Source organism: Catharus ustulatus, chromosome 4 (genome assembly GCF_009819885.2).
Source record: "Catharus ustulatus isolate bCatUst1 chromosome 4, bCatUst1.pri.v2, whole genome shotgun sequence".
Classification (NCBI taxonomy): Eukaryota; Metazoa; Chordata; class Aves; order Passeriformes; family Turdidae; genus Catharus; species Catharus ustulatus.
Window position 1 is genome coordinate 16,145,648 of NC_046224.1, and position 26,503 is coordinate 16,172,150.

Here is a 26,503-nt window from a genome sequence, read left to right on the forward strand (position 1 = left end):
GGACTTGGCACTGCTGGTTTAAGGACTGGGCTTTATGATACTAAAGGTCTTTTCCAACCTAAATGGTTCTAAGATGCTATTATTCTAATACTTGAACTGCAAGAGGCATGTTTGAGAAATTTTTGATTCTAGACTATCCTCCTCAGGACAGAGTAAAGAATGATTGAATAGCTCAGGGGTCAAGTTAAGGACAGGGAGGCCCTCAGCAATTATAGTCAGGGACAAAATAAAGTCATCTTGGGGAAAATTAATTTAATTTATTGCCAGTTAATACTAGAGTAAGACAGAAATAAATCCAAACCTAAATGCATCACTTCCTCTCCTCCTTCTCTGCCTCACTCCCAAGCTCAACTTCACTTCTGACTCTTCTAATTCATCCCCCTGCCTTGAGCAGTGCAGGAGGGTGAGAAGTGGGGGTTCTAGTGAGTTCAACACTTTATGTCTCTTACTTTTTCCTCCTGCCTGAGGTTGAAAATGTCCCCCATGGGCCACAATTCCTGCCAAAAATACCCACTCATGTATGTGCTCCTCTCTCCATGGCTGCAGCCCCTGCCAGGAAACTGCTCCACCATGGGCTGTCCACGGGTTGCAGCTTTCCCAGGGCACCCTTGTCACACAAGGGTGACAAGAAGTCACCCTTGAACCCCCCAGCTACCAAACCTTGCCACACAAAAACAATACACTTCAAAGGTAAAGTGTCTACAGTGCTGAAAAACATGTTCTCCTCATGTGCCCATTATTTATCTACAATGAACACGTTTTACTTTTTAGAATACATACTTCATCTGTAGCAATTATTGAAACTAAATTCTAGACCCCCTATCTATTCACCACATACTATTTAAAGTATAATACATATTTCACGCTTCTTAGAACAGCAGTTTCTTTTTGCTTCCATAATAATAATGACTCTAAATACCTGCATTATGCAAGTTTCATTTTAGTTTACCCTGGTAGAGTTGCTTAGTATTAGCCTAAGTCCAGCTTCACTAGTTGCTGGACTAGTCCTTCACTCTCAGTGTTTGGTCACACTCACACTTGCCACAAAGCTGTTGTCCACCCAACTGGATGGTTAAGAATTGCCTCACTTGGTTTGATCTGCTCACACTGGTTACACTAAGCATACTACTACCAGATTTCTGTCAAAGTGAGATTTTTTTTTTTCAAATCAAGTTGTGAAAAGAAGACAACCAATGTACTGTTGTACAATGCAGTTTTATTTTTTTAATTAAATGCCCTAGTGTCATAAAACAGAATACATTTTCTAATCTTGAAGCCAGCAAGATTGGAAGAAAAGAAAAATCAAAGCTGGTTTTCCTATACATAATTTCCATATTAAGTTTACATTACATACATTCAGAGAAAAAAAAGTCCCTAGAATTAAAATGTAAGCAGACATTACTAACACAGCTCTCTTAAAAATAAACCGGACATGTCATACAACTCACATATGGTGCTTTGCTAGTTTAATATGCTACAAATAGAATTATTCAAATGCAACTATGCAGCTTTTCTATTACTGAAGACCTTTAAATTTTATTATGTTGCAATACCTTTATTATTTACTTCACACTTCTTTACCATACTGTACAATGATCTCTTGTCCTTTCCTGGTGGCTTTCTCTCAGAAAGGAGACCTTCACTGTGGATTTATTTGGAAACACCAAGCACTCAGTTGCAGAGACTCAAATGTTCAAAGCATTTCAGTGTACATTCACTATGAGATTAAGTCTCCATTTTATAAGGGGGTGTCATGACTTGCTAGTAAACTAATGGAAAGAGCTGGTTAGTATTTATTCCAGTTGTCATTGATGAGAATGTGCTCTGGATAGCTGCAATGCCTCAAACTCCCTCACTGTTGGTAAGCTGAGTGTGCACCATTACCTCCTGCACAAAAATTAACTTGGAGGTCTGGGTATTCTCACAATATTCATAGATTAACCACAATAACCATAGACATTTTAAAACGACACTTTCAGAAAATATTCACATTTGTAGAACTGCATAATTTCATTTTCAATGGGACATTAGTTCAAAAGTATATTTCACTTAATAAACATGGCTTTAAAAATACAGTATATGTAACACCTGTGTTACAAGTGTCAGAAAAACACTGGATTAATCAACATTTCAACTCATTGCATTCATAAGGTAAGAAAAGAACAGTAGTTTTGGAAAAGTATTCAAGTATTTTCCTGAAATACTATATAACAAAATAAAAATCCTAGACTTTGTATGATTGTACTTGAGGCAAATATAACTTGCAAGTGCTTTTTGTCATATAGAGCAATATGAATAATACTTGGTAGAAAACATATAGAACACAATTTTGATAATACACAAAACTGGAATGTAAATAACTTTAATAGAAAAAAAATAACCTGCCATTTATAACAATATTCAAGTGCTTCAGTAATGAAATGACCAATCACCATGGCTTACACTGACCACATATGAGAGACATGAAACAAACACAAGCTGGATGACAGAAGTACCAATAAATATACATGAATCAAGAATCATCAGCTGTTTGAATGCATAAAAAACCTCAGATGAAGTCAGTTTTAAAGAGAACTTTAAACTTAAAGAAACACTTTAAAAAGGATAGAATAGAACAGGGGCTAACTTCTGTCCTCAAACAGGAGTAAGTCTGTACAAGAAGAGCAAAATTTAGCCCCAGTCCTGGACACAAAACATGTATGTGCCACAATACACAAAACTATATACAACTTAAATAATGTCTCCATAGCTCTATATGACAGTCTAATGTTTTTAGTTATAAAAACAAATCAGCACAGTGAATTCATGATTTGTCAGATGCCAGTTACTTCACCTGGCTTCACAAAGCAAATTATTTTGTTTCATATTTAGTTAAATTATTTTAAGGATTTTCAATCATTAAAATGTATTTTTAAACTTAACACTCCATCTTATTTTGCAAAGACATTTTAACCTATGGAGTAGAATGTCCAAAGAATTGTGTACTGAAGAGGGAAGCTTTTAACAGGTTAATATCAGACATTTTTAAAAATAAAAACTTGCTGGTGTTTGAGAACTTATTTATATTTTCCTATCCTGTGCCTTCCTGATATTATACAAGTACTCCTGCAATTTGCTTGCAAGACTTTTCAGTTGCACTGTGTGTTATTTGGTATCATCCAAGCAGTAATAAAACCTTTTATAATCCCAAAAAGCATGATGCAAGGAAACCTTCAAAGACAGAATATATAGGATGAGGTGTGACCTGTATATAGTTGTGCTTTTATTTTTCAAATATCTGTACACTATTATTGTTATTACTTAAAGCCAGGAATGTGTGTTTGAATTGCATTGATAAGTTGCAAGGTATTGTCAGAATTACAAAATGAAAGATTTGAATTAAAAACAAAAGAAAAGCTAATGACAACATCGTTGTCCAGCATTTAAGCCACACACAACTACATAACACTCCCAGCAGAAAACGTCTTCTCAGACACTGAAAATGTCTTGGTGCCAGTGGGAAGTCCAATGTTTCATAACATTTAGATATTATTGCAACACAACTACTAAATTAGCTCTCTATAAAAGCACAGAGAATTTATCAGTCATCATGAATACACAGATATAGGTCAATGCCATCTTTTCTAACGTAACAGATTACATTGCTCCAAGATATATTTTAATGATTACAATGGTTTTTTTTAAAAAAAGACATATAGTAAATACAGTAAAATGTCTAAAATTATAGTGAAGCCATAAAAAAAAATCTAGAAGTTTAAAATACTTGTCAATTTGACTAAAATGCATATTTACTCAATTTCCTTGAGCTTTTATTTCTTCTTCTCCCCATTGGAGGAACAATGTCTATAGTAATTGTTCAATGCTACTCTGGCTATAGGAAGCTTCATCTTTAGAGTTTTCCTCAATTCCCCTTGCAAAGAGTTTCACTAACTGGCAGTGAACCCTGAAAAATACAGAAACAAGTAAGAAATAAATGGGTACCACATATTACATTCTAATAATTCAATTCTAATAATCCATTAATGTCAAACAGTTGGACAAAGTTTCTTACTCCTGACTACAGAAACCACGCCCTCATTTTAGATACAATCCTCCCCTGCAAAGAGGGCTGGATCCTTTCTTGTATCCTCCTTTACTCCCCTTATCCACACAAGAAATTCTGTGGGCACTTAGATGAGGCAATCTTTTATGATATACAGCATTCATAAAACTCACCTTTGGACTGCTGAGTGATTATATTTTAACGCAACACACTTGCATGAGTTTGGTTCCCTTTGTTCTAAAAACAACAAACAAAACAAGGAACCAAAACTAATCCAAACCAAAAACCAACCAACCAAAAAACCCAAACAAACAAAAAACCCTTTCAAATTTCACGAACTTCTTTTCTAATTTGATTATTTCCACAACTGCAAAATTCTTTCTCCATATATGAAGACTGGAGATAAGACTGCTGTGTGCAAAAAACCACAAAGTATGGGACATACTCAGTATTTCTGTGAGACAAAGATGCTTACTTAAGCTAAATAGGAAAAGCTACTGCTCAGACTAATAAAGCATTCCACACATTTAAAAAGAATCCTTCCAATACCATCTTCACTTTCAGCACTTTAAACGCATAATTGCAGTTCCTAAGAAGTAAGTATGACTTCAAAGGTGGGGCCATCCACCTCACTCAGTGTTCATTTACAACATGCATGGTTGCAGTATTCTCTGGAAAGGATTCAAAATAGTAAGAAAAAATTTTAGTTTATTATCAAAAGACTCAAATTTGCTGTGCACAGGCATCCTTTTGGGATGTCTTTATAAGCACCTTTAAAATCAATGAGAAGGCTTAATGTGTTCTATATAGACAGAAAATTTGAAGCTTACCTCACTTCAATTGCTGAACTATCCAGAGTTTCTCCATCACAATTCCAGGTGCTATTAACAATATTACAGCAACAGACTGGATGATCTCTGCAGAACTGGCCAAAACGTTTCTTTCCTATGTCCATGACATTGCTTTCATTGTCTTCTGAAAGCTTTGATGTAAATTGAAAACACTTCACCCGATAAACATCTACAAATGGAAAGTCAAACTACCAAAAAAAAAAAAAAGGCAAACCAAGCAATTATAATTAAATACATTTGCTGTGTAAAGCAACTCAGCATGCAGCATTTTGTATTTAAAGAAAGGTCTGTCCGCTCCAATTTTCTAGAGAAGCTTACCTGAGGCATAAAGTGATATTTGTTTTTGAAAAACTGCACAAGTCAAAAACAATAAAGCCAAAATGAAACCTTATTTCTCAATGGTCACTGTGCCTATTATAGCAAAACTGTATAACAGAAGCTGCATGGAAGACCACCCCACCCTGACCTCCCCTTCTGACTCAAGCCCTGGACTGCAAGCTGATGGAGATAAGATACAGAGACTCAGGTTTGGGCTGGGGGAGAAGAACATTCACAGGAGGGTTAATCCCAGCATCTTCGGGGTGGAGACCACAGCCCGGGGGCTATCATCTGCCAGGCTCCAACAGACCCACACTTCACAGGGGCAAGGAGGAGAGGATCTGGGTGTGTGGTGAAAAAACCTCTGGCCAGAAGCAGTGTGCAGAGGAGCCCAGCTGCAGGGAGAAAGGCACATGCAAGGGCTCCACAGCAGGGACAGCAGAGGTGTGTCATGGCCCATCAAAGGGGTCCCCAGACCCTGCACCAGACCACTGCACATGATGCAAAATGATGAAACAAATCCACAGTCTGGCAAGGGATGGTGTCAAACGTGCCCCTTGGGGGGAGGCACCTGGTGCACCACCTGCCCAAGTGTGTATTAATCCACTGCATTCTACACTTTTCGGCAGGGCACCCTCACCACCAAGAAGACCAGATGGAAGGAAGCAAATCCACAGAAGGGTGATATGTTTCTGCTTAATCTGTCTCTGTCACTCCCCCTTGTCTGACCTTCCATCCTTCCTGCTCAGATGCAAATGCTGGTACCCATGACTGCACTGTCACCTGCAGAAAGCACCTGAGCTCTCATATCTCAAGCCTAAGTGGAATGTTGTCCCTTGATAAATGTTACAGCCAATTTGAAAAGTAGCCAGGGATGGCTTCAAATGATTGAAAATATCAAGGGAACAGTGAGTGAGAAGGAGTGAAGAGGAGACTGAGAACAGTGGACACATTCACAATGTGGAAATAAAGGAAAAAGTATCTATACTAATTCCTTCACAGTGGAAGAAGACCAGCACCATAAACATGGAGGTTTTGTTATTGCTTTTCTGCACTAGATGTCCATTGTTCAGATAATTTCCAGAAGATGTTAATAATATCAGGTTGTGACAAATACTAAATATGTGTAGTCACAGCCACAGCTATGTTTCAAGAGATATTATGATCCAAAGCAGTGATGAATCTTCCCACCTGACAGCTACAACTCATGCAAGAAATCATTTTGAAGCTGAATGCATAAAGCTCATATGCTGGTCACTTATATGTAATAAAATACTGCTAAAACCCTGCAGTTTGCAATCAAATTGCAGTTCTGGTAACTTTCTTTTAAATCACATTTTTATACAGTTCACAAAAGTGATTTATTATTCTTCATCACATCTACCTCAGCTATTCATGCTGTGAGTAGTTTTTCATGCTGTGAGCAGTTTTTCATGACAACTACATGAGGGCACAGTTGTGATAAAATAACTCTAAATATTGTTCAAACAGCAAATACAGGGAAACCTTACAAAACTGAATTCTGTTGGCAAAAGTGGAATTTTGTTCGAATGCTATGGCCAAGGAGTTGACTTTGGTAAAATGTTTTGAGCTGCTTTTTGTTTTTTACATGGTACACATACAGCATGCATCATGTATAAATTTTAAGATAACAAACAAACCTCCTTTATAGATATTATTTCTGTCCTCAAGAACACCATTATTTACACCTTTGATGGACTCTGTGTAATTCACTGTCAAAAGGAATACCCACCTGATCATCCTGGTTTGTGTGTCTGACAAGATACCGTAGAAAATCAAATCTGGAGCATTTCCGAACTAGAATGAGGTCTGCGGAACCATCTGCCAAATGAGCTGCTGGGGAAAGACCTTTTGGACTTCGTGGACAGGCACAGCTCATATTTACTGCATTGATGGCTAGAAATTTCCCTTTTATAACCTTCCATTCTTCTTCACCTTCTGAAACACATCAATAAAGAGGTAATCATTTGATCTACTCACAAGAACACTAAAAAGCAATCAATGGCAACTTAAGAGTCTTCCCCAGGCATATTCATATACTGTCAATAAATATATAAAATAAACTACATTTAAAAAGTCTATTTTCAAGTATCTGTTTTTCATACACTAACAGAGAAAGTTGCTTTCTCCCTTCAGACTGTGACTATCTCCCATAACTGCTTGCCTGTTCTGGCATATGCATGTCAAATTCAGGATCAGTGCTATTTGGGTAAACCTACAAAGCCATAGGAAGGGAAATGAGAAAGGCAAGTTACAACTCTTGTAGCGTGGAAGTTCAGAGGGATTAACTTTTTAAAATTTCATTTCTAAACAATGATGCAAAGATTGTAGTTTAGTATTTGGTTTCTAAAGCAGTATTCCTATTTTGCCTCAATGCAGCAATTTAATGTTTTTGAAAAGTCAAAGGGAAGGGACAACTCAGGGTGCAGCAAGGACCAGCAGGCAGCATATCAGGAGTCTGCTTCCACTCTGGCCCCAAATGCCCCAAGATTAGAATAAGTAAATGTTCCTGTGTGCAAATCTTCAGAGATTTCTGGAAAACAACACCTAGCCTCTTTTCAATACCTTGAAACTCTGTTGGAGATTATGTTGGAGATTATTAGACTGAGTTTAAATGTGTGCTGGCATTGATACTACCAGGAAGCAGAGGAATTTTCTAGAACAAAGAAGCACTGGCAGGCAATGCAGAATTGTTGCCTAAACTGTATTTTCTTGAATATGGATAATTTTTTTTAGTTTTTAGATTACACATAATTGTCTTCCTTATCGCAATAATAAAAAGCCAAAAAGCAAACACTCTTTTTCTCCTACCAGTAAAAGTGGACTCATTTCAAATTAACAATTCCACAGAAGTAATGACTGCAGAATAGACTATGGACATACATGTTGTTCTAAGACTGGAGTGCTTGTCTAAGAGGGAAGTGCCATGAGGGATAAAATTAAGAAGTGAACAAAAAATGCCCAAGTTTATTTATGTAAACAAGGTAGAGATTTTGAGGAATGTTAACTGGTATGGACTTGAACATCTAACATTATTCAGTTCCCCACATTTTGGTTAACTTACAGTGATTTTTCAAAGGTGCTTTTCTGATGGGATTACAGACAATGTTTATGCTATGTATTTCATGTCTGATATTCCTGACTGTCTCAGTTCTAGGAACTTGACATTTACTTAAGAGAATCAGTATTACAATTGTCTAGGATATTTTGAACCTGAAGTCTATGATGCATTGTTTCCAAAGTATTTTGTAGTTGTTCTTCACTCTTTGAACTTCTCTTGTTTCCTGGAATTCACTGAAACTTCTCACTATCCCTTCTCTAGTGACAGAACCAAGAAAAACAGTTTTCCAGGAAAAAACATGTAAGTCTATAATGTGACAAAAGACTTAAACAAACCAAAAAACTTTCATATAATTTTTCAATCTAGACTATCCCCTCTATCTCCTGAGAAACAAATCAGAAACAGCAAGAAAAAAACCGCAGCTTTCAAATGCAACATTTTTGCTTCATTTGACACAGTGCTTTTTAGTATTTCTTGCTTTACTGCTGATCTTTTTATGTTGCTTTCAAACATGACATTACTGAAAAAGTAATTTAAATCAGATTCAAAATGTGCATCTTAAGAGAGATGAGACAGACCTAAATGTCAGCCTATAGAATGACTATTCAAGCTGCAGCAAATGACAAGACCCTGCTCTGAGATGAGGGTAACTGAACAGAACGTAAACTACTGGAACTGGAAACAACAGGCATTTTCTGATACACAAACAACAAAATGGAAGCATCTCCCTTTACTGATATATCCTTTTTCTGTTTCTCTGAGAAGCATTAGTAATTTAGTAGTCAGTTTGTATAGATATGTATTAACATTTTAAGTATGCTCACTGTAGTAAGTAAGTCTCAAATTACTTAAGGTAAAATGCTTATTTATGTTACTGTAATAGATGGTTTTCATCTGGTATAAATCTCAGCATGTTACCAAACACCACCTTCACTGTTCAAAGTAAGAATAAAGTCAAGGATCAATGACATTTTAAATGAACAACTGTTTCCATAACCATCTGTAGTGTGTTATCACTGTAACAGCAAAAATTATTTGCTCAAAATATCCTACAGTAGGGCAGTCATAAGAAAAAGGTGCACAAGTGGCACTCATTTCAATGGCCTATTGTGTACACACACTGAAAGATGCTGAAATCAGCATAAAACACTCAACATTTACTAAGCACAGGCACAGAGACTCCTGCACAGCACAAAGTAACGTGTTCAGTAACAACCAATCAAGCAGCCTTCCAAACTTATCTGAATTATACACAAACCTAGTAGGAACAATGAAAGAGTCAGCCAAGACACCCTGCTGAGTATCTGAAGTGGAGATTTAAAATCCTTTCTATTGTGAATCAAAAGTAGCTGATTATATTGTTTCCTTACCAGTACTGCATGGATAAGAGACTGGACTGCAAAGAAAGATAGCTACCAGAAGCAGAATAGAATAAAGTAAACAATGTCCTACATAATCAGCTGCTTAATGCCATCTGCAGTGTTAGCTGAAACAACCTTGATTGCTAACTAACCTGTAGTTTTCTAGTAGTTCCTTTGCCAGATAAAAGGTAATGAAAAGGCAGATTTAAAAATCAAACCAACCAACCAACAAAAAAACCAAACAACACACACAAACATGAAAAAAGGTGAATAAAACCCTGACAAACAAAAGAAAAAAAGGTTAAAAGGTTGGCATTTTTTAACTACAATAATTTCTCAAGAAGATAATTTTTTTCCTCACCAAAAAACCTAGTCATATTTATATTATTATTTATATGCATTATTTATACTCTATAAAAATTATTTAGCTGAATCTGGGCATAGACAGAAATAACCGAAGAAATATTCTGATTTGAACATCTCTTGACTGTATCAAAGATCTGAAAGCAGCAGTTAGGATGAAAGCACTCAACGTGTAACATGAATTTAAGTTGCACAAAAATCTTTATGCGAATCTCCACAGTATGAAAATCTTTTTGCTAACAAATGCCTAGAACCTCACACAGTCACAGTGTAAAAAAACTGTAATTGTAAGATAGTCTAGGTCATAAGGACCAAATGCTTGTCAAGAAAATTAAAATTGTATGCACTGGGCTCTACAAGAAAAAATAAAAACAGAGTGAATGCAGAAAGCAGCACCCACAGGAAACCTGCCTGCTCTTTAAGAGGGGTTTATCCAAGATGATGAACCAAAGCTGGAGGCAAAACTCAAGTGAATCTACTTATCTTTCTCTAGCAAGGCCACAAGTGCAGCAATATCAGTACTTTTTCCCATTAGGATGTAGTAGCCAGACATAAAGAGATACAGCTAGGGGAATGACTGAACAGAATTCATGAACAGTTGTTTAAACCAGAGGAAAGAAGAGTTATCCCCATTAGGAAAAAAACCCCACACAAGTGTGCACAGGGGTTAGAATGGGGATAAAAAAGAGAATAAGGATAGCATAACTAGACAAAGAGGACAGAAATCTCATTTATTATTTATAGTGAGTATTGGTGGGATGTTGTACAGAAATACTAAAGTTCAGTGAACTTTAGTAGATCAGTAGATTTAGTAGATCAGTTACTAGTTGTCCAAGTTCTCAGCCTCATAGTAGGGTGACATTTCTGCTAACGAACACAAATTTTTAATCCTGAATTATCCTAAAAGTTATCTTAATGAACTGCTTCCTTCCATGACACCTCATATTTTATCCATTCAGGCCTTCTCAGAAAAAGCTATTGTCCTAGCTCACAGAATATTATTTTTCCTAAAGAAAAGAAACTAAACACACTGAAATACACAAGTAATTAGTATAATTTTATCAGAATTTTTTGAGGTTTGGGTGGAGAAGATACCTTACATGTTTTTCATATACTTAGAATCATAGTATCATAGAATCATTTTGTTTGGAAAAGACCTCTAAAATCAGAGTCCAAATGTCAATTTAGCACCACGAAACCATATCTGCCCAAGTGCCACATCCACGTCTTCTGAACCCTTCCAGGACACCACTTCCATGGTCAGATTTTTCCAATGCTTGACAACCCTTTCTGTGAAGAGACTTTTCCTAATATCCAAACGAAACCTTCTCTGGCATAATTTGAGGTAATTTCCTCATAAACTGAAAGAAGAGACAGAACCCCACAAGGCTACACCCTCCTTTCAGGCAGTTATAGAGTATGATGAGGTCTCTCCTGAGTCTCCTTTTCTCCAGGCTAAATACCCCCAGCTCCCTCAGCTGCTCCTCACAGGACTTGTGCTCCAGACCCTTCACCAGCTCTGTTGCCCTTCTCTGGACATGTTTCAGCACCTCAATGTCCTTCTTAAAGTGAGGGGCCCAAAACTGATCATAGGATTCAAGGTGTGGCCTCACTAGTGCTGAGTACAGGAGGGTAATGACACACATGCTTCTGTAAACTGAAAGAAACAATAGATTATCAGGTAACTCAGTGTTTAAAAAACCACAATACATGCACACTTGAACTGGTATCTTCTGAAATAGAATAATTTGTGTAATACAACCACATCTTACTTTTTCTGACAAATTACCTTCATGTTTTAATCCATGCTTCTTGGTCTGTTCTGCCAGCTGTTTCTCACTTTTCTTGCAAATGTAACATCTGAAAACAAAAATACCATTCAATTCCTGAAAGACTTCCACTATTATTCATTACAGCTTTTTTATTTTACCCAGTCATTACAAGATCTTCCCTCATCACAAGATGCACCACAGCACTGACAATCCTCATGAGGCATGGATTATCACACCCTGCAGGCAGTGCAGTTATTTAAGTACAGTTCTAAAGATTACTCAATGTCAGAGGTAACAGCAGAGAGCCACAAGATCACACAGGTTGGAAGGGATCTCTGATGTGACCACAGCTGGTCTCTCAGGAGAGCTCAAAGTTGGTCTTACAGGATCAGGATGTCCAGTGTCTCAGTAAAGTTTTGAGGATTTGTAAGGGTAAAGTCCACAGACCTCTAGGCACCTTGTTCCAATATTTGACTGCTCTAACAGTGAAAGACACTGACATACTGGAGACAGTCCATCTCACAAGTGCTGAGTGCAGGGGAAGAATCATTCCTGACCTATTGACTTCCCTCCTGCTTAGAAAACTCAGTATAAGGTGGGCTTTCCTTGCTGCAAGGACATACTGTTAACTCAGGTACAGCCATTGCTCTCCAGGATCCTGAATTTATTTTTTTGCAGAGCTGCCTTCCATTCAGTCAGTGCCCAGTCAACACTCTTGCATGGGGACATCTACGTCTTCTGGACTTCAGGAGATTCCTATCAGCCACTTCTTCAGCCCACAAAGATCCCTTTGAATAGGAGCCCTGACTTTCAAGATAAACCATACCTCCCAATCTGGGATCATCCACAAAGCTGCTGAGAGTACACTTTCTGAGACTGTCCCAGTCATTAATAAGGATGTTGCACAGTATTAGGCCCAGTATTCCCCAGGGGCACCACTAGTAATTGGCTGCCAGTCAGACTTGGCATTCATGACTTTTCTATTAGTCCAGCCAGCTTCTCACTCAACCAATTACCTAGTCCATAACACATCAACTCAGTTTTAAGAATACTACTGCAAGCAGGACCAAAAGTCTTGCTAAAGTTAAGGTATGTAACATCCATTGTTTCCCCTTCATCCAGGAGCCTGGGGACCCCAGGTCCCCAGACCCCTGGCCTGGGGTGAGACTACATCAGTGAAAAATGGGGTAAAGGGGTAACTTTGCAGCCTTTTCAATACATCTTATCACTTTGTTCCCATGCCACTAAGCTGCAAGCCCACAGTTCCTTCAGCCTTTCGTTATGATCAGTATATTTAAATAATCCCTTCATAAGAAGCAATATCCCTCACTGATTTCAACTCCGCCTGAGCTTTGGCTTTCTCAATTTCATTCCTGCATGTTTAAACATGTCTTTTGTGCTCTTCCAAAGTAACCTATTCCACTTTTACCTTGTCTTTACTACTCAGTTCCCTGCTCATCCAAATTGCTTTCCTATCCTGATTATTCAAGTTTCTGAGTATCAGAATGGACTAATCTTGACTTTTGAGGAGGTACCAACTAACTGTCCTACGCCTCTTTGTACTCCAGCACAGTCTCCCAAGAGGTTTTGCCAAGATCTCCAAATAAACCAAACTAAAGTCCAGGGTTGCAATTCTACATTTTGTCTTGTGCACTTCTCTCAGAAGTTAAAACTCTATAATCTCACTGTTACCACTGCCAAAACTGTCCTCAACAATCACATCCACACTTTTTATCTTCTCTTACAAGACCAGCAGAGCAGTTGTTCTAGCCAGCCTTTCAATCACCCGCATGATCAATCTCATTACCACACTTGAGGATTCTCCTGAATTGCTTGTGTCCAGCCCTATTGTCCTTCCAACAGTTATCAGGAAGCAAAAAATCCCCTGTGAGGTGCCAGGCATTCCTTACTCCATTCCTGAGACCTGGAGGACAGCTTTCTCCCTCTGGAACCTCCCCTGCATCAGGGCACCTGATGGGTTGGGAGAGCTGCTCCAGCTGATACTAGAGTCTGACCTCTAGTGTATCACAGCACTAGCACAGCAGTCTTATTCTTTCTGGACAAAGTTTGTGGCTCCTCTATACCCTGCTGTGCTGTTTTGTTCTGTGACAAGTATTTTATCTCTGATAGCTAAATCCATATATAAAGAAGAATAAAAAATATTAGAGCATAACTTCAAACAGTGAAAGCAAAGAGAAAGGAAGGAGCCCTGGGAAATTAAGGCAGGCCCCTTGACTAAGGAAACAAGTGAAGAATATCACACAGATTTCATACTGCATCATAGCAGTATACGAGGAAACAGGCTAAATAGGCAGATTCCTGAGAGGACTTTCCTCAGGACAAGCCACACCAGCTGTTGTTACAGCACTAAAAGAAATACTAAAACAGATCCAGTTACAGTGTGAACACTTGAGAATTTCTACATTATTTCCATTTGTAGAAGCTACAAGACATCCAGATTTTTCTTTCTTGGTAGTAAGACAGCATAGTATCCTCAGCATCTTGTAACTGGGTCCTGTGCTGTTATATTTTGCTTCACTTAAAACTGAGGGAAGAGGAGAAGCAGCTAACAAAATTTTATTAGATTTTTGTTTAATGACCTGATAAAATGAGGTGCTCTTTTTAATGAGTCAATAATTATCTTTACAAGCTTATCTCTTTTAGAGTAAGTGTTTTCATATTAAAACCAACAGTTCTATAACCTCTGTTTATGTGCAGGACTTTATAAATAGTTCACACCAAGAGATAAACATTAGCCTACCCCATTCTGCAGCTCTCTTTATCTCGTGGAGATCCATGTGTGTGTTTTGCTGGTTGATAAGCAATTGTTCCTTCATAATAATGATGAGAAAGAAAAGTCTTGAAGCCTACATAAAAAGGCATTATGCAGCATTAAGTCATTATAAGTCCACATGACAAACATCTCTGCATACCTTCCTTGATTTTTCATCTCTTTTATTCTCTAAGGACTGCAAAACAATAGTAGCCCTCCTCAAGCTCAGAACTCTTTTTCTTATGATGTTTTCAACTGTAAGGAACAAGGAAATACCACAGTACCACTCCAGTGTTTTAACATTTGTCAGAAGTGCCATTATTTCACTTGACAGCTTTAAAAACCAACTAAGAAATTCAGCTATATATCACTGCCAAATCTTAAAATTGGCCTGCACTAAAACTCTCCTCATGCATGCTCTTTCCCCAACACAAGATAAATCAAACATGGCAAAAGACACTTTCACTAGCATAGGATTTATCCAAATACTGCACTAAATCACTCATCTCTCTCTAATCAGTGACAATTCATTCCATCAACTCAATGTTCAAGATGGAGGAGTGCCTATCTCTCTTAAAGTGACTAATAAGATCAAAATTATTAGGACAGAGAAGTTATTACCTTTTAGGCATTTTCAATAGGTGGCATATATTCAACACAACTTTATTGAGCCCACTGTTAGTGTTAACCCCAAAGTTATAGAGCTTTATATAATGTGATCCAATGTACTTGGTGCTACAAGGACTTTAAAATCAGGTTCAGTCTGTTTCTGATGTTTGCAAGGTTCAAAGGTTGGTTTGGAGAGAGCAAACCAACTACTCCAATATGTTCACATGCTGATAAAAGAATGAAGTAATTAAAAAAATTACCTGAGTAGTCATATCTCATTGGACCCATCCACCGCTTCTTCTCACTATCTTTTAATATATCTCCATAGAAACCATAACCCAGCAATGACACAGAGTATTTCAAAAATGTGTTGTTGTGATGTACAGAAGAGACATCCAGAGGCTGACAGTCACCTAGGAAGATTAGAAGTGCAAGGGTCTGTCAAGTCTTATTTTGTTTGCAGCTGCAAGCATGATAGTAACTTTAACACTGCAGTCATTAAAAAAAATAAATTCATATTGCATTTATGTCAATATATGTAATAAATGTATGTACTTTTACACATGAAGAAAGGGAAATATAATTTTTAATACTAATTTAAATCTCATACTTTAAAAGCATTAAACACTAAGTTAGAAGAAAAGGCTCACTATACTAAAAATGTATAATGAAGAATTTACAGTCCTTTAGTCCTTTACCCTGTAGCAGTAGAAGGAGATAGACTTGAGGAACTATTTAAATTGGAAAAAGCCTTTGAGATCATCAGGTCCAAATGTTAACCCAGCCCTCTCAAGGCCACTATTAAATCATGTCCCTGAGCAGATCAATGCAGTATCTCCTGTACATCCCCTGGGTACTAAAACCTCCGTGTCACACTATCAGAGGATAACTGAAGCAGGAAGGAATCTTTGGAGGTTTCTCATCAAACCTTCCACTCAAACCAGGTTCAGCTACGAGGTCAGATCAGGTTATCAGGGCTCACCACTCAAGTCCTGGTAATCCCTAAGAACAAAGAGTACATCCCTTCTCTGATGTCATCTTCATGCAAGTTTTGAAGTGATGGTGGAAGTTGTAGGGGTGGGGTTTCTTGCTTGTTTGGTATTTTGGTGTTTGGAGGGGTTTTTTTGTTTCACAGGGATGTTGGACCAGATGATCCACTGTGATCCCTTCCAACCTTACCCATTCTTTGGTTCTGGGAATTAACAACACAGCTAAAGTACAATGATATAGTAAAGCCACATCTTTCCAATCGTACTCCAAAGGCCTTAACTCCACAGATGCTGAACAGAGTTAACCATAGGCTAGTAAGAGAAGCACATATATAAATCTTTGCAACACCAGATCCTAAAACTGCAGCTGTTAGATACCGAGAGGTATTGTAACTTTAACTCAGCAAGGGAATATTGACTTGCCCAGGACAATTGGACAACTAGCACTAAATACCATTATTCAAGTGGATATGCATTTTTTCAAAGCTTTCTCTAAGACAGATATACATATATACAGAGAGAGATATAATGCAACAAGTGGTGCTGCTTACTGCATTTTACTATTTCCAAAAGAATGACAGAATTCATGAAAACTTCAGCACAACATTTTTGAAATATTATGATCCCTCAAAAACAATGAATTATTGTAGAGAAAGCAATTAGTTTTTAACCTCCTGTATTTCAAATCAGAGACTTAAATCCCATAAAAAAACTTTGTATTTCAACTCAGCCATTATGTTCAAATTATATTTCACAGACATAAAGAAGGAACTAAATGAAAATAGTATTTTGGGCTACTTCCATCATTTTCATAACAAAACAGCAAACTGTGATCACCCACCTATAATAATATGAAGAGCTGAAGTTACTGGATCAGAAATGCCAACAGTTGAATAGCATATGCAATCTGTTGATCCTGAAAAATAAAAAAACTAGGCATCAATTTGGATCTTTGCACAGCAAGTATTATTGGCAGAGTCCTCCAAATAAAAGCATTGTATTCCTTTGAATTGCTCCTTTCTATTTTATGGAACAAAGTAAATACAGGGATACTGTATTATTATTTTTATTATTAAAACTGTAATAACGTCCCTTCCCCCCCATGAATGCAAGTTATTTCTCTCCATACAAAGTACACCAATTTCACAATATAAGCAATAAATATATAGTAGTTAGTGAAGGGAAGTAAGTTAATTTACACAGAAAATTTCATGATTATAACTTCAAATGAAGCAGGCATACATTGGTTCTCCTCTGTTTAAGATTTCTTGCTCATTGAGATCTCATGAAAAAAAGAGAAATTGAATGGTCTGCTGTTTTTTGTGATACTGATCTAAATTCCAGGATGTAATCTTATACCAGAAACTTTTGCCCTGATCTATTATTTGAAAATTAGTAAAAATACTTGCTTTCAGGAATTAGTTTCTAGATAGGGTAACAAAATGGATAGAGATGTACCTTTACAGCCTTGATGCAAAATACCTACAAGAAGAAAGGAGAAGAGCCTAAGATAGGGGACTTGTTTCTACTCTGCAGCAGGGACTTGGAACTCAGATCCAGACATACTGAAGTGTATTTGTTGCAACACCTAACTCCAAATTTCCATGAAACTGAATTCCTTCAAATTCAAGGGTAGAGACCTGAAAAGATAAACTTTGCCACATACATGTTCTCAGATTTCCTACCAATACATTAGGTAGAAGAGCAGCTCAAATACAGTGTATTTGATTGCTGAGGCCTTATCAAATTGAAATAGAAACTAAAAATGAAGGAATGAGCAACCATTATTTAAAACCACTTCTAGTTCTTTTTCACTTTGGAAATAGTCAGGGCATTAGCAGGTAAGAATACGAGCAAAGAAAATCCTTTCCTTTCCAGAAGATTGACACCACTTCCCCTGCCTGTAATTGGTACGACAGAAGCTTTTACCAAGTAAACACTATGCAGAAATCAGCCACAGTGAACAAGCAGCAACTCCAGGAGCTAATTAAAGAGAACAGAACTGCAGAACAAAAGAAATAGTGTGACTAAACAGACCTCTCCCTACAAGGCTGAGGCTCAAGACAGTGCCAGTGTACCATTACAGGCATATGCCATTGCAAGACAGAGGACTCCAATTTCCCTCAGTATCACAACAGACAAGGTACACAGACAATGATCTTGTGTCACATTTAAAGTTCTATAACAGAAAATATTAAGTGGACTTCTGAAACTGAAGTTATACTTTACTGCCAAGTTTCATATTGTCTCCTATGCTCATGAACAGAAAAGTCTGAATACTTTTGAAAAGAAAATGTCTGAGAGATCTGACCTAAACGTCTACTGCTGAATCTAGAAGCCTAACACTTTATCCAACATTTCTCATTTTCCCCAGATTTGTGTGCATTCTGCTCCTAGAATTACCTCTATTACATTTGTCTTGACGCAAACAGAGTTTCCAAGTACACTTGAGCCTACAGATGGGAGGAGAAGAGGGGAACTCATGCAAGCTGCATTTCAACACTGGAGGCTCATCTCCCTATGATCTATACTCAATTAAGAGCTGATTCATCTGTTTGGCAGTTACACTTATTGCAATTATTTATTCAATTATCAGAACTTATTTTCATTTCCATTCATTAACTAGCAAGGAAGCGCTAAAATTAAAACTGAAGTCTGAAATTAATTCTGAGATTGCAAAATGGGAGATTGGGGAACATACAGACAGTAAACCACTGCTGGTTTTTTTCCTCCTGGAGCTGGTAGTATGGAGCACCAAAACCAGTGACCTATTTACAGGGATGTAACTACTGTGGCATTCCACACACACACGAAGAGAATGTAACTTGCCATAGCACCACACCAAGCATGAACCTAAATGGACTTGTTTAAAGGTCACAAAAATATTCATGATGACTAAAGGTTTGAATCCTTTTGAATAATTAACCAAACAAGAGTTTTAGATCATTAGGTGGATCTTCACTAGATGTGGAACCTAAAACTGCTGAAAAAGCACTCTGAACAGATGGACACACCCATCAGTACAATTCTAATACGAAAGCATGATCAGAATGTAAATATAGCTTGAATAATATCCCATGATTGTCAGAGCACTCAGTTCAGGCAAGAAGCTTCCCATAGAGCATGACTCTTGACTAATGTTAAGTCGTGGGTATTGTACACTCTGGCTAAACCAACAGAAAAATTATATACATACTCTGCCAGATTTTCTTTGGAGATTTTTAAGGGCAAGAGCCTAGGTGAAGGAACATAAAAGAGTTTTTTATGGGTTGCAGAGAACTGCATGCAAATGTGAAGAAAGCAGTTGGACTGCTTGCTAACTGGGTCCTAATTCACTTAAAAGACAGAAACATATTCAGTAAAGAAACTAATTGCATTGGTTTGCTAGTAATTCCTTTATCTAAAATGCCACCAAGCACCAGTGCTGCAGATTACTCTGCCTGTGCTCCAACTCCTACTGTAGTACTACAATCACCTTTCATAGGACCAGGACATTTCAATGATGGTGGCACCACACCATCTACCATGCCATAGGTAGATGCTGAATGCCTGAATTCTCCCAGCTAAAGAAAGCTTTCATCCCAGATATTTTGATACTAAGAACTCACTCAAAACATGAAATGCGTAGAAGGCACAACAATTTGTCTTTGTTAAAGTAGTTATAATTACTTTGAAACCTTACCATACATCACTCATTTTCCCTGAAGTCTGTTTTTATTAGGAGGTATCATACATCCACATAGTTGTTATAGAGGCAAGTTCTTCTGCATTCTTTTCTTCCCAAGTAAGAAAAATGCAATATTTTATATAAAGACACTTAATGGTATAAAAATTAAGGAAATCCTTCCTTTTAATTAATCAGTCAGAAAGAAGAATGATCAAGATATTATTTATAAATAAGTATGAAAGAGCATGTGCTCTGCATAAGTAAGTTTTGCAATATTAAAGAAAGCAAAGTGAGGGACTGCAATACACAGAATGTACTACAGCTAAATCACCAGATTTCCCCTTTGCATGTGAGCATTGCTAGATATTTGTGAGTAGACAAGTCATGCAGACAGCTACACTCAGACACCACTTCTCAAGTTTGAATTGGTAATAGAACCACCAAAGTGGTTAAGCAAAACAGGTAATTTTCTGGTTGTATGGAAGGGTTCATGCCACTGATGGTGGACCAACAACAGACAAAGTGCTAGACTTAATAATCTGAATCATGGTTAGACTACTAATTTATAAAGGTTTCTTAAACCAAAACACACACATGGTATGGGCTACAAATATTTATTTTTATGTTTTTATTAATGGAAAACTAAACAAATTACAAACAACTGAAGTACTAAACTAAGCAGGTGACAGGAGCAAGTCAGCTAGATGTTAACTGTATAGAAAACAGTGAATTTAATAAAGAAATATAAATACTTCTAGAACTCATGAGCAATGCTCCACGTGAGATACTCCTGACAGAGGCAGGTGCTCCCACAGCACCCACAGAATCCTCAGACAAATTAGTGTAAGAACAGTATTTGTAGTGAAAACAGAACAGCAACTTCAGTGGGATCTCATATTTCTGCAGAGTTTTTGTGAATCCATAATCCACACAATCATCGCACAGATGAAATGTCAGGTAAGCTGCCCTAATGACAGAGCAACTGCATACTTTTGGATCAAACAGCATGTAATATTTTGAAAACATCTACAGAACTACTTTTCTGAGAAGTGATTTTTAAATGAGAAGGAGCTGGCACATTCAAAAGTAAGGGAGAAGCTACTGCTACAGGGAGAGATGAAGGGTATGGGCATACACCCAAGTACCTACTCAAAGTTTTATATATGTTCCTTTCTGCATACAGAAACCAAAGTCAAGTTTAACATCTGCAGAACAACAGACTGGCTTAAAGAGAAATGGTCCAGAAAGACTTTGGTGTAGGACTTTTTGGGTAAATAATTATTTCAGCATAAGTTCAGTAACACAGGACAACAAAAATGGATTAATCTAATAACAGCAAATTTTAGAGATGAAATTAACATCACAGGAATAAGTAATATTACTTACTTGTCTCCATGGCAGGCCCACTATATTAAATGTGGTATTTAGCCCTAAGACTGTAATTTCAAGAAGTTTAATGGATTTAAAACACTGAAGGAGGAACATAAAACATGAACTTCCGATTTCAAAGTGGATATACTGAACTTCAAAATGAGATGCTAACTAAATGGCAAAGATCATTAAATATTACAAGCATTGTAGCTGAGAAGGCTGAGAACAGATCACTTGGAGTAATTAAACAAGAAAGATAGCTTTTATTTCAATGTTTTAACACATTTTTAATTTTTACACTCTTGACAGTGGTATGAGTCCAGCCACGCTTCACAACTTGATTTGAATCTATTCTTTAAGTTTGTGAATGAATCCTCCACCTTTTTCCTATATCACAATCATACAGGAAGCCTGTAGTGTCTTTAGCATTCTTCACTTCTGCAGTGACATCAAGAACCTGATTACAATCATACTGCATCCTTCAATCCTACACATTACGTAGGTGAACACAGAGTGATCTTGATACACTAGAAGCTGAAAATCACTACAGTTATTAACTTTGTGTCTACACTTTACTCAATATTCCCAAGTGGTTAGACTTTCCCCCACAGGGGGTTGCAGACTTGGTTTTTGCAATGAATGCAGTATAACACAGTACAGAGAAGTGGGGGTCTTTTTCCTATCTGCTAAGATCATCGAGAGTATTTAATCTAATAAGCTCTTTAAAACTAAAAAAGAACAGCAGTGACAGCTTTGTCCTCCTATTCTATGCAAAGTGTACAAAGAACAGCAAATTACTTTGGCTTACTCCAGAGGGTTCAATTTTAATACTAAAACACGTGGATGAAACCTCAGTGTCCAAGCTGTATCAGCAATGATTCTCTGTTTTTAAGTTCTATGGAGACATATTACTAGTCTGAATGCAGTGATACCACATGGCTGAAAGTGCTTTTAAGGCTGAGAGGAAGAAATAACTAAGCAGAGGTTCTCAGAGATACACTGCAGCCTCTCAGTACTCTTAACAGCAAATCCATTTACAATGGCAAACAGTCAATTTCCACTGGCAGATTTGAAGAATGGCTGCAACTAACAGAAATTCAGGAGTTAAAGCTGCCATTTGAATAGAAGTCTTTTATCCATGTCAACAAAGCCACAAGTTATTTCATAAAAATGTTCCATAATGCATAAGAATAAATGGTATTTTTCAACCATAAGATACATTAAGGAAAGAGGCTGTTGGGAAAATGACACATCTGTTCGAGAAAAAGAAAAGTAGGAGCAAAGTGGAGACTTACTCTAGAAAGTTAGAATCATGATTTACAAATAGTATTCAACATTCAAAAAAAAGAGTCTGAACAATGGAATTCTGTGATGAAATAAAGCTTACCACTGAAACCCAGTCATACAGATGAGTGTTTTAGCATTAAATCTCTTTAATTTGTAATTTTGAACCCTTGTACAATTAAATTGTCAGTCTCTGTGCAAAGACTATCTGCTGAATTTAGTGTTTGTTTGAATACAGAAACTGTTTAATCACAGCCACAAACCACAACCTGCCACGTTTCTCCTAACACAAATTGATATCAGGAACTAAGTGAAAAAAAAGGCAAAACACTGATTCAGTGTCACCTTACCCAGGCTCCTGTCATCACTAAGTAAACCATCTCTGTGTATCAGAAGACACACATACCTTTAGACCTTCATCTCTAAACTACAGATAGTCTTATGTTTTCAATATCTATTAATGAGTTCTTAGGATATTTAAAAAAAGGTTGGTTGTAAAGAAGTAGAAAGAACACAATGGATGAAGTTTTATTAGATGTATTACTAGTATTTCATTACTACTTTTGACCTGTTGTATTTCAGGACCATCGGTTTAGTTAAAAAAAAAATAAGGTCTTCTTAAGAATTTCACTTATTTTTGGAACAAACTTATTGAACCAGTGACAGAGCTAGAGAAGTCTGGCCAGAATTCCATTATATCAAGCAAAGATGAATAGAGAACAGCTTCACCATGGGCTGGAAAAATGCAAACCAGAACAAAACCCCAAATCTTGCTGCCTTCAGGGAGGGTTTTGCTATTTCATACTCAGTTTAAGGTCACTGTAATGACTAGATATGTCAAGATTTTTTACCTTTTTCAATAAATATGCACGTTCCCATATATACAGTAATGGATCATTTAAAATACTATATAATATACAAACAGATTAAGATATATATTATCCTTTCTATTTCCAAACAATTAATAGAACTTTAAGGCCAGCTTCCTTACACATCATTATAAATAATTTTTTAGGGATTTGAGTAATGACTTGGAGAAAATATTTGAACTATAGCACTGATTACAATGCTGTACCTCATGTCAGGAATAGAACATACAGTATACACTGAAATAGCAAAAGGATGCAGTGGACAAAACACAACAACATATTAAAATATGTAAGAGAAGTGACTTAATACATGCTAACAAAATTAAAGTATCTATGAAGATCATACTTTTTGGGTTCAATTGGAAAAAATACATTAAGATAATGTTGAAAAAGCAGGGTTAATCTTTCCTGAGGACAAAGAAATAGGTCTTAATATCGAGGTTCTGGTTTTTCAATTGTATCTTCTTATGGTCACATATTACCAGTAGGTAAAATCTTCTGAAACCAGTCATGTAAGCAAGAACCTTTAGTTCAAGAAATTTGCCCAAGTAAGAGAAAAAGAAGACTTCATTCACTATTCTTGTGAAGTTTATTATACACGCTGACTTTAATACAAAGTTTTACCAAATAAAATCAGATTATACTTAAATATAGTAGAAGGGTGAAAAACTACAAGGGGATATTCACATTGTAATCTTTAGCTACCCAACATTTATTATACTGCAAGCAGAAAAGATTAAGCTTCTTGCAAGCAACAATTCAGATCATTTGGGTCTGGATACATTTTTCACAAAGATGTAAGGAGTATAAAATTAGTCACCTATAGCTTGAGAGAACAAACATCATACTTCACTTGGTGTATTTTCATAACCTATGCTAAATTTTCACAGAAGCCTTTATTTTAATTCCCACCAGAAGCTCACAATGTCTACTTCATGTTCAGTTCTTTAATTCAAAGGTCAAGCATAGAAAGGATACTGGAGTATCCATTGGTATTCCTACAGAGACCCCAAAATTACTGATTCTGTTAAAGAGTTACAACAGTTAACTCAGTCCTGTAAGAGAAAGCAAACTTGTTAACCTGCTTTTGAAGAAATCTTTGAGGACCAAATGGGCAGGATGAGGTAACAGCTGGGATACCAGATTGGAAACAGCAAGACTGATCCAAAGAGTGCCTTTAGGGTCAATAATAATAATAATAATATCAAGAAAGACTTCAATTTGAAGAATGAGTTCTCTCAAGTGACAGCAGTCAGGACTGCCTGAAAAAGTGGCTGACATTGTGAAGTGTGAATGTTTAGCACCTCTAACAAGAGGCAGAAACTGCAACTTGGTCTGGAAAATGAGAACTGCTCCTCAGCTGTAGATGTTCTGTACTTGCTGCGAGAACAAATGGAAGAAAAGAGACCCCAGGAATGTTAGCATTTGTTTGGAGTTTGCCAGACTGGTGGAAAGTTCTCATTATAATTCTAACTAAATTTGTGCAGGATTTGGAACCGGAAAAATATTTATCAGGTAAATTTCTGTTTAGTAAATTCCACTCAATGTGTTTAGAAGGGTATTACTGTCAACATCGTATCTCATATCGACAACAGCCACAAAAAAAAATTAAATTCTGAAGTTACACATTAAGATTCAATTTCCTTTACATAATATTTTTCCTAAATAAAATTGTATATGATCAATAATTTGATAAGGATACAAACAGCTTTAGTTAGGAGTCTTGATAGAATATCATTGCTCAGATCTTACACTTAGGCCTAAATTCAAGAAGGTACGAATAAGAAAATAATTAAAGAAAGAATGAATAAATTAAACTGAAAGTTAACCCTTTCTTACCAGCAGGAATTATGCCAATCCTTATATTGCACTGGACTAACGATGCTTTGGGATTATTTTGGTCTATGCCAGAGTCCTTCTGCATTCTTCCAATGAGACCATGCATCACTTCACTGAACATGCCGTCCCCACCAACACAAACAACACTGCCAGGAAACACAAATTAGAATGCACACTAACAGTCAATAAACAACACAGCAAGTGTTCTACTTAGGGCATGCACTGGGCACACCAAAAATACTTGTTCTATTCTCTTCCTCCATTTTTACAGGATATAGGAACCCACAGTCAACTAGGCAATTAACAAAAAGCAGAAAAAAATTTCAAGCTACAAAACTGCAAATGCACCTAAACATATCTGTAACATTAGGAAAAAATGTGGGAATGCAATCTGCAAAAATCTTTATCCTCCTTTATCCTCTATTAGTGTGTGCAGACAGACAAATAGTAGTGGAAATCCACTATACAAATAAAACACTGAACAGGACTTTACATACAGCTTTCGAAGTACACAAAATGGAAACGGGGTATATTTACTAAAAAGGGAAAAGTTAATACATGCCACTTCAGACAGAAGTATATTTTAAGTGTTTAACAGGAATATACATTAGATGCAAATCAAAACCCAGAGAAGTTGCATACTGCAACTTCTTTTGAACAGGCTCAGATCCCATCAAACAGACAGAAGTCATATATGCCTACATAACCATTCATAATGAGACAGAGTCCTAAATGTTACTTTGTCCTAAATGCAAAACTTTGTTTCACAAATTTAATTCAGGTCAGAGCTGGTACAGCAGCTGCACAGATCCTGAATATGCTAAAGCTCAGCAGAGAGTCCACAGCCAAGTAAATACTAGGAAGTAAACAGATTTTACAGTGGTATACACTTTATGAACAACAATCAAATGCACTCTGCACTCTAAAAGTATGAACATTCTTTAACAAAAAAAACCTAATTCAAATACACTTTAAAGGAACACAGGAGAAAACCAGAGTTACATATGCAGTTCCTTGCATGTCTACTGTTATCTATAGGAATAATTTCCAACTCAAACTAATACTCTTTCACACCATCAGCAACAGACATTGCAGAATAAGCATTTATTTCACAATACAAATTAATCTAATTTTTAAGAATAGATGATTTAAATTAATTATTATTACATTTTCAGCAGATGAAAGCTTGAAAAAAAACAGTCATTTTTTTTCCATGAATGGTGAGGATAGTCTTAAAAACATGAACCCTCCAACTCTAAGTTAAGATCTAGGAGACTGAGAGAGAAGGAATAAAAGGATATTTGTTTTCAATT

General features: G+C 36.7%; 1 protein-coding gene across 1 annotated transcript in view; it reads right to left on the minus strand.

Annotated features, from left to right (window-relative positions):
* Positions 1 to 1,196: 1,196 nt before the first annotated feature.
* CERK (ceramide kinase) overlaps positions 1,197 to 26,503 on the minus strand; it is a 40,479-nt gene continuing 15,172 nt past the window's right edge. Inside the window, exons 6-13 of the mRNA XM_033057813.2 lie at positions 25,191 to 25,336; positions 17,002 to 17,076; positions 15,432 to 15,584; positions 14,551 to 14,656; positions 11,807 to 11,877; positions 6,965 to 7,170; positions 4,873 to 5,081; positions 1,197 to 3,943 (exon numbers count right to left, since the gene is read on the minus strand). Of these exons, the coding sequence (XP_032913704.1) occupies positions 3,844 to 3,943; positions 4,873 to 5,081; positions 6,965 to 7,170; positions 11,807 to 11,877; positions 14,551 to 14,656; positions 15,432 to 15,584; positions 17,002 to 17,076; positions 25,191 to 25,336 (1,066 nt within the window). The 3' untranslated portion in view covers positions 1,197 to 3,843. The remainder of the gene's footprint in view (positions 3,944 to 4,872; positions 5,082 to 6,964; positions 7,171 to 11,806; positions 11,878 to 14,550; positions 14,657 to 15,431; positions 15,585 to 17,001; positions 17,077 to 25,190; positions 25,337 to 26,503) is intronic.